Genomic DNA, 9642 nt, shown 5'->3' with positions numbered 1-9642 from the left:
TATAAATGCGAAAGTTTGTAAGGATGTGTGTGTGTTTGTTGCTCTTTCACGCAAAAACTAGTGAACCGATTGCAATGATATTTGGTACGTAGACAGCTGAACAACTGGAAATTAACATATAGGCAACTTTTTATCCCGATATTCCTTCGGGATACGGACTTGCGCGGGTGAAACCGCGGGACGCAGCTAGTCCTACTAATATTATAAATGCGAAAGTTTGTAAGGATGTGTGTGTGTGTGTTTGTTGCTCTTTCACGCAAAAACTACTCAACCGATTGCAATGATATTTGGTACGTAGACAGCTGGACAACTGAAATAACATATAGGCAACTTTTTATCCCGATATTCCTACGGGATACGGACTTACGCAGATGAAACCGCGTGGCGCAGTTAGTATTATAAATATGAAAGTATATTTGTTTGTCTTTCTATCACGTCGTAACCAAGCGATTTTATAATGTGATTTTTAGGAGTGAAAGGCTACTTTTTATCGCGGGGACACATTTCATTCCCATGGGTAGATCATTTACGATGCTTAATTGAATTACTCCGAAATATAATTCCAATAGATGGCGCTATATTAAATATGTTAATATGTTTATTTTCTTTGACCACTCACATTGCTGCCGCGAGCAACAGCGACCCTATATTTTTAATGAAATCATAACTTAAATTATACTTTTAAGCTATCTACTATTACTAATTAAGAATAACCACCTACCTTAAAACGCCGACAACACCTTTACAAGTATTCTTGTAAAGGCTCATGGGCAGTAGTGATGGCTCGCTAGTGGGCAAACCAATAGTTCGTTTGCCCGTTAAAAAAAAAAGTTTTTCTTCTTAGTTTTTAAGCCAGTTACGCATCGAATCAAATTTTTGATTAAAAACTGAATCAACAAAATCGGTATTCCCATTAAATAGTTTATGTTAACGAAAAAAACATACAGTCGACTTGAGTAGCTCCTAATTTTTTTGAATTCGGTAAATTAACACAATTAAACATCTTGCAGCTAGAGCACCGATAGTTACTACAAGCTTGGACATGGCCTGGGCGGATATGAACCCTAGTCCTGTTGGCGTTTTAGACCAGTTCAGCCATCCTGAAGACAATGGTAAGAAAATTTGAATTTATTTCCCGAATAGTATCTATTTAAATAATCATGAGTCGTCGAATGTGTTGCCCAGTGTAAAACTTGAGGACTCCTTTGACCTTTTTTTTCATTTTTGCTAAGCCACAAGAAATGTTCTTATGGAGAGAAAACAGAAAACATGCACTATGAATGATGGATAGTGGGGGGGGGGGGGGGGAGACAGCTGATGTACATATTATAATTCGTTTATGACCGCCTCCTTGGTGCGTGCGTTGTGGTTGACACGTAAGCGTAGAGCCGAGGGGTTCTGGCTTCAATTTCCGGTGGGAACGGTAAAAAAGAAAATCGATCAGTGATACAGATGTATATCATCCGCCACATGCCTCACTAGGGGACACGGGACTTCACTTATTAGAATTCTTTTATAATTTTAGATTTCCCATATGTTCAGAAGAAATTTATTTTGCAGAGATAAAGCTAACAGCGTCCATCTACCTCCTGGCGGCGAACCGCCTCGTGGTGGGACGGGAGGACGGGTCCATCGTGATTGTGAACGCGACGCATACGGTACAGTTGCAGCTGTTGCACGGGAGCCATCAGCAATTGGATGGTAAGTGGCCATATAGTATGCTGGATGTCGCTTATTGGTCGGAATTGGACCATCACTACATAGTATAAAACAAAGTCGCTTTCTCTGTCTCTATGTGCCTATGTATGCTTAAATGTTTACGACTACGCAACTAATTTTGATGGGTTTTTTTTAAAATAAATACTTAACTCTTCAAGACGAAAGTTTATATGTATAATGACATCTATTAGCTACTCCGAATTAAATGCGTGCGAAGCCGCGGGTAAAAGCTAGTGGAATATAAACGTAGAATATAATCGATAATCCTACTAATATTATAAATGCGAAAGCTTGTAATGATGTGTGTGTATTTGTTATTCTTACACGCAAAAACTGCTGAACCGATTGCAATTAAATTTGGTACGTAGACAGCTGGACAACTGGAATAACATATAGGCAACTTTTGTCCCGCGGATGAAACCGCGGGCCGCAGCTAGTTAATTTTAAAGATTAAGAAACTAAATTAAGTGAAGTGTCACAAGCCAGGCTCCCTTGTGAGTGAAGTTGGTTGCGTTTGCTACCATCGCACGATGTTCATGTTTATTGTGATAATGTACGCCGGGTGTCAATTCATCGATAATTGTTTTCAGATTGGCCTCCACACCAATTGCTATTGGGCCACAACGGCAGAGTTAATTGTCTGCTGTATCCACATCATGTGCATCAGAGGTAATTTGGCTCTTTCAAATCAAAACTGACTTTTTATTATTATTATTATTTATTATTATTTTATTTAAGCACACTAGCAGCTAAAAAGCTGATGCGTGTGTATTTTATGATTTGAAGAAAACATTTAGTTCATCCAATTTAATTTTTAAAAGTATTGTGTAAACATGGGTGGGTTTATTTTTAAAAGTGTTGTGTGAACATGGGTGGGTTTATTTTTAAAAGTATTGTGTAAACATGGGTGGGTTTATTTTTAAAAGTGTTGTGTAAATGGTTACATGGGTGGGTTTATTTTTAAAAGTGTTGTGTAAACATGGGTGGGTTTATTTTTAAAAGTGTTGTGTAAACATGGGTAGGTTTATTTTTAAAAGTGTTGTGTAAACATGGGTAGGTTTATTTTTAAAAGTGTTGTGTAAACATGGGTGGGTTTATTTTTAAAAGTATTTTGTAAACAAACGTGGGTGCCATTATTACACTCTCGGGTGGCCTATTCCACTCTGTGACAACACGGTTGGATAGAGAATGCTTCATGGGGTTGCATTTACTTTGCACTCTCCACAATTTGCGCGAATGTCCACGTAAATCTTTGTTTTCATTCAGAGTGTACAAACTGTCAATCCCAGGTACATTATAATACCCACTAAGTATTTTGTATGTTTCTATAAGACTTCCCCTCTGCCTGCGCCTTTCAAGAGATGTGAGGTCAAGTGCTTTCAGACGTTGTTCATAAGGTTGATTTCTAAGATATCTGACCATTTTTGTAGCTCTGACTTTTGTCTGAAACGGACTTTTTGATTCGTTATCTGTTACGAGACACAACTGTAACGGATATATGAATAATCTATACTAATACTATAAAGCTGAAAAGTTTGTTTGTTTGAACGCATTAATCTCAGGAACTACTGGTCCGATTTGAAAAATTCTTTCAGCGTTAGATAGCCCATTTATTGAGGAAGGCCATAGGCTATATATGTACCACGGACGAAGCAGGGGCGGACTGCCAGGGAATCATAAGCCACCACGCTATCTGTTATTAACTCGTCAAACTTTGATTAAATTTATGAATACTTGTATTAATTCCAAATATCCTAAACTTCTCAAAGTTAACTTTTTCTTAGCAAACTAAGAAAACCTTTCGTCTCTATGTTTCGAAAAGCTTTCGAAAGATTCTTATAGCTCCCTATCAGGAAATATTAAGAAAATTGTAAATATACCAAAAACTTTAGCTATTTTCTATCCTATACCTCTTTGGAAAAGTGACTACGCAGCAAAACGATCATTGAATAAAGTGTCCAAAGTTCGATTCCCTTTAAAAAAACCACTGAGGAGATAATTAATAAATTTTTTATAAGAAAAAAATGTTTTTCTTTCATTCAGATACGACAAATCCCACCTAGTGTCCGGTGGGATAGACTTCGCGGTGTGTCTATGGGACCTGTTCAGCGGCGCCCTCCTGCATCGGTTCTGCGTACACGCCGGGGAAATAACCCAGCTGATTGTGCCGCCGCAGAATTGTAGTGTGAGTTATGTATTTAGGTGCTAGTGTGAGAAGTGTGAAGTTCCTATGTGTGTGAGAGAGAAAATTTTTTTTTTTGTGTATGTCTCATACGGGCAACTGAGCTGGTGGTCCGCCTGATGGTAAGCGATCACCACCGCCCGTGGACAGAGTAGAGGTAGTGCCTCTGCGAATGCGTTGCCCGCTCTAACTTATAAAGCAAGGATTGAAGAAGGAATTGGAGATAAGGAATGGACTGGGAAGGGTGAGGAAAAGGAAACGGCTCCCCCCTCTTTTCACCGTACGAAACACAGTAGCATGCTACTATATCGAGCCAGTTTTCTGTTGGGGTGCGGTACTTCCCCGATACGAGCTGGCCCATTTTGTGTATTTATATTTTTTGAGATCACGATGAGTGAGATGATATGTGAGTAATGCACATACAATAATGTACCTTAACACATACGTTTTAAGGTGTATATTTCATTAGTATAATATTTTCTTTGTTTCATTCACAGCCTCGAATTCAGAAGTGTATCTGTTCAGTCGCATCGGATCACAGCGTTACTTTGTTAAGTGAGTATACATTTTTATACACAATTTTTGGAATAGATAATTTTCTTTTGCATTTGCACTATCCCAGAAATTCGTACGATTGCTTTCCTACCAGGTTGCCTGGCAGAGATTGCTGTTAAGCATTAAGAGCGCCTCTTGTACACAGTGTTTTTTATTCTGTTTATTATATTCTTGTTGTCTCTTTCTAAGTTTGTGCAATAAATATTATAAATTGGCATATATTCTTGATCATTAAGTTTTTTTACTAAGAGAGAAAAAAAGTTTGCAAGAATGTATGGATGTTTGTTACTCTTACACGCGTAAACCACTGTACGGATTTTGATGATACTTGTATACAGTAATGTGACTTATGTAGCAGAATAACATGTAAGGTATAGAAATACTAAGTGTTACCAGCGGGTTCGTTCGCGCGGCAAAACTAGTAATGTATACGCTAGTATTAAAATATCATAAAAATTTACACCATTATTTTTCTAAAAACATAATAAACACTAGTATACTCATTCACACACACACACACACACACACACACACACACACACACACACACACACACAAACACGCACACGCACACGCACACGCACACGCACACGCACAGACCAGATGCAAAGGCGACGGATTAATAAAAAAATTGTTTTGCTTTTCAGGTCTAACAGAACGGAAGTGCGTCACGCTCGCCTCGCGCCACCTGTTTCCGGTGGTCACGATAAAATGGCGGCCCGCGGATGACTTCATGGTGGTCGGCTGCAGCGATGGTACCGTGTACGTGTGGCAGATGGAGACGGGCCACTTGGATAGGGTGCTGCACGGTGAGTGGGAGCTGTGTGTGTGTGTGTGTGTGTGCGTGTGGCTGTGTGTGTGTGTTTGTATGACTGTGTGTAATTGCTCTTTGAAATGATGTTTATATTACTATATTACATAATAATTATGGCAGAGAAATGACCTGTGTTTAACCAACACGAACAAAATGCGCAGCGGGTTAAAAACATACGTTTTAATACCCCTCCCCCCCCAGACGTTGACCTCATTTGTTTATATTTATTTCGGTTTTTGTTTTTTTCTTTTATGTTTGGTTCGTATTGTGTAAAATCATCTTATTTTATTTCTAGATTTAAAATGTTAAACGGAAGAGTGGAATCTGACACGAGCATTTTTTTTTTTTAGGAGTGTTTGAATCACAAACTACCTTAAGACAATAATGAAAAGAATGAAATGAATGATTTGATGGAAAAAATGAATAGAATTTGAATGAAACATGGTTTTGGTCATTCTTCACCAGGTATGATAGCGGAGGAGGTGTTGGCGGCGTGCGATGAGGCGCTGGCGGATGAGTTGGGCGGCTCGCTGTCCAGCGGCACCGATTTACAGGGACTCGCCAATCCCGCGGTACATTTCTTTAGGCAAGTGTATACCAATAAACAATATATTGTTTAATCTATACTAATACTAGCTGCGCCCCGCGGTTTCACCCGCGTAAGTCCGCATCCCGTAGGAATATCGGGATAAAAAATAGATGTTGGCCGATTCTCAGACCTACCCAATATGCTTACCAAATTTCAGAGGAATCGGTCAAGCCGTTTCGGAGGAGTATGGCAACGAAAACTGTGACACGAGAATTTTATATATATAGATTGTAAAGCTGAAGAGATTTTTTGGTTTAACGCGCTAATATTAAAATCTACTCAGTTTCAGTGTTAGATCAGCCTTTTTCTTGAGAAAGGTTTTAGGTACGTGGGCAGAGCTAGTATACGTATAAACCACCCTTTTGAATCGCTCTATCTAATTAAAAAAGAACCTCATCAAAATCTGTTGCGTAAATACCGTATGATCTTTATGATGAATTTTCATTCGTCTGATAGATCTTGAAAATTTTAAATGTCAATCAGAAGCACAGACGGCGGAAAGCGACTTTATTTTATGCTATGTAGCGATGATAATGTGAATATGCGTCGTCGCAGGGGGCTCCGGCACCGCAACCTGACCGCGATGCGCGCGGCCACGCAGCGCGGGCTGGCGGCGCTGCACGCGGCCGAGCGCGGCGCCGGCGCCGGCCCGCTCGCCGAGCCGCCGCGCGCGCGCCCGCCGCCGCTCGCCGTGCAGGGCTTCCGCTCCAACCCCGCCGGTGGGACGCGCACGCACGCACGCACGCACGCACGCACGCACGCACGCACGCACGCGCATACACAGACTGTGTGCTCTCCAAATTGACACGTATACACGCGCGGAGTGCACATACACACGTGAAGCACACACGGGTGGGGAGCGAACATATACACATGGGGGGGGAGCAGAAGCGCTCGCGCACGTAAACATACACAGACTGTGTGCTCGCCGCATACACACGTATATACGCGTGGAGTACACATACACACGTACACGCGTGGAGCACACAAGAGCGGGGAGCGAACATTTATATGGAGGGGGGGGGGAGCAAATGCGCACACGCATGAGCACTTACATTGATGTAGAGCACACACGTACACTCGTATATATATTCGTGGAGCACACATATACACACGCAGGGAGCACACAAGCACGCGCACGCACACATATAAAGACCACATACTTACACATGCATACACACGCGGAGTAGAAATACAGACACGCGGGGAGCACGCATGCACAGCACATATAAACACACAGACATGAGCGGCGAACACGCATACATAGACACACTCGGAGTACACGCACACAGAGACACCGAGTGTGTACACACATCAAAACGGGCCGATGAAAATGTTATTACACATAGACTTTTAACAAAATAACTACATATACAGTACATATGGAAAACAATCACAGTCATCCACATTTTCACCCAAAGACCACTGGATCGATTTCAAAAAAACTTTCACCATTAGAAAGCTTCTTCTTCACTGAGTGACATAGGCTATAGCCTATAGAGAGAAGCCGGGGCGAACAGCTAGTACCAGTCCTACTAATATTAGAAAGCGACTTTGTTTTATACTGTAGTAAAACAGACATAAATTGCGTATAACTTGCATATAATAATTATTATATTCATTTATTCATTCATTAACAGACCCGGAGAGCCATATCCTGTTCTTCGACATCGAGGGTCTGATCGTGGAGCTGCTGAGTGAAGAATATTCAGCCATGAGTCCAGCCAGTCTCGAGGTGAACTAGACATACATATCTATAACTCACTAGCTCTCCAAACGCAGACAAAGTTGGGGGGTTTTATTGTACTGTAGTATTTCCGGACCTATGCCCTTACCGGTTCTTATACTACTTTCATAAGAAATTTCATCCGGTTCGATCTAGTTTGGAGGAATGTCTATGGATCTTTTATTGGGCTTTTTTTCTTTATATATTATGTAGAGATTAATTTTTATTTTTATAGCATTGAAATGGCTCTATAAATAATTTTTTTGAAGAATAGAATAAGAAAATGATCACGCGGCGGGATATGAACCCGCATCGGGTGGCCGAGAGGCGAGACGTTGGCAAAAAGACTCGGGTTCGAGTCCCGCTGAGTGATCAGTTTTTTTTTTTATACTTTAAAAATGTCTTATGTTCTTTCATTTTGCAATATCATAACCAAAGAGATTGATTGATGTGACTTCTCAAGATTTACACTTACAATCAAACAAACGAGCCGTTCAGTAGCATAATATTAGTGGATATACATATTAAATTGTTTCAAATTGATTTAATGTGGACTTACACGTGTGCAATGGCGGCTAAGTGGTGAGGACCTCGGACTTGTTGAAAAGTCGGGGTTCGAGACCAGGTGAGCGTGCAGGAAATAAATTGATTATTCAATTGACCTGCACATGTCATGTCCAAGAATCAAAAGTTCGACGATGTGTGACATCTGCCAACCCGCACTTGGCCAGCGTGGTGGATTATGGCCTGAACCCTGATAGGAGGCCTGCGTCCCAGCAGTGAGAACATATATGGGCTTATGATGATGATGATGATGATGATGATGATGATGATGATGGTAATAATGGTGATTTAATTTCAGGCGGCCGGTCTGATAACGAGCGAGTACATGAAGGTGGCGGCACTGACGCAGTCTGCGAGCCCGGATGCGGCGAAACGGATATCAGGTACTGTTTATTTAATGAACCGCCTAGGCTTTTTATTAAACTAAATGATTTTTTTATTTTTTTTATTAATTAAGCCACACCAAAAGGACACACATAAAAATAAGTTTACACATAACTTTTTTATTAATTAAATCTAAACATAATTGTGACCACGAAACTTAAATGATACTAAAAAGAGACGATGTAGCGTTATAAATGCCTTTAAAATATATACATACATATTTATAAAGAGAAATAGTTTTTTGACAATATGCTATCGTTTGTATGGGTTTATTTTTATGAACTACCCTCATATTTTTATATTAATCTTTAATTGCTTAATGCTTATCATGTTTGGTAAAGACGTTCTAAAGATTCGTACGAACACATTAACTAATTATTTAATAATTATAATTAATGTGGAGATTAGGCACTAAAGCACTACGTCATGACAGGCGCTACAAAATATCATTAAATACGATACAGTCATTTAAGATATACATATTATTATATTATTATATATATTATATAAAAAAATGTTTTAAAATTTATCATGTTAGCAAGGAATCGAGTCCAGTACCATTGCATATAAATTACGACTGGTATTATATACTAGCTGCACGCTCCGGCTTCGCCCGAGGTGTCTTTTATTGTATTTGAAATAATATAAGCTACCCTGAGAATTTTTTTCTACTCTTTTAAAATTTCTCATTTATAAAGCATTTCAATGCTATAAAACTACACAAAACTACAACTTAAATAAACTATTCTATCTTTTAAGTTGTCAAACTGTACCTGGTGTGCTAATTTGATTAAAATCGGTTGAGTAGTTTGGGAGTCCATCGCGGACAAACAGCGTGACACGTAATATTTCCGGCTGTGGCTTTACCCGCGCGTTTCTAAGGAAAAGCTACTGACCCTGGTTTATTACACCCGGGAGGACTCCGTGTAGATGTCCTTTCTAGGGTCTCAAAACTATTCCTGTACCGAATTTCATCCGAATCGGTTGAGACGTTCCTGAGTTATAAACATCTTGACTAACAGGACTTTCTCTTATATATATATATATATATACCTAGTCTTGCCATAAATATTGTAATAAAGAAAAAAGAAAATTGTTAACTGCAAATA

The 9642-nt window shown here is 39.7% G+C and overlaps 1 protein-coding gene across 1 annotated transcript in view; it reads left to right on the top strand.

Moving 5' to 3' along the window:
* Nucleotides 1-9642, top strand: part of LOC119836359 (WD repeat-containing protein 7) — a 120341-nt gene that overhangs the window by 7305 nt on the left and 103394 nt on the right. The window contains exons 11-20 of the mRNA XM_038361663.1: nt 1011-1112; nt 1561-1701; nt 2310-2388; nt 3763-3904; nt 4399-4456; nt 5104-5265; nt 5736-5856; nt 6415-6578; nt 7500-7594; nt 8448-8532. Coding sequence (XP_038217591.1) covers nt 1011-1112; nt 1561-1701; nt 2310-2388; nt 3763-3904; nt 4399-4456; nt 5104-5265; nt 5736-5856; nt 6415-6578; nt 7500-7594; nt 8448-8532 — 1149 coding nt within the window. The remainder of the gene's footprint in view (nt 1-1010; nt 1113-1560; nt 1702-2309; nt 2389-3762; nt 3905-4398; nt 4457-5103; nt 5266-5735; nt 5857-6414; nt 6579-7499; nt 7595-8447; nt 8533-9642) is intronic.

This window comes from Zerene cesonia, chromosome 24 (assembly GCF_012273895.1).
Source record: "Zerene cesonia ecotype Mississippi chromosome 24, Zerene_cesonia_1.1, whole genome shotgun sequence".
Taxonomy (NCBI): domain Eukaryota; kingdom Metazoa; phylum Arthropoda; class Insecta; order Lepidoptera; family Pieridae; genus Zerene; species Zerene cesonia.
This window is presented reverse-complemented; position numbering and strand designations above follow the sequence as displayed.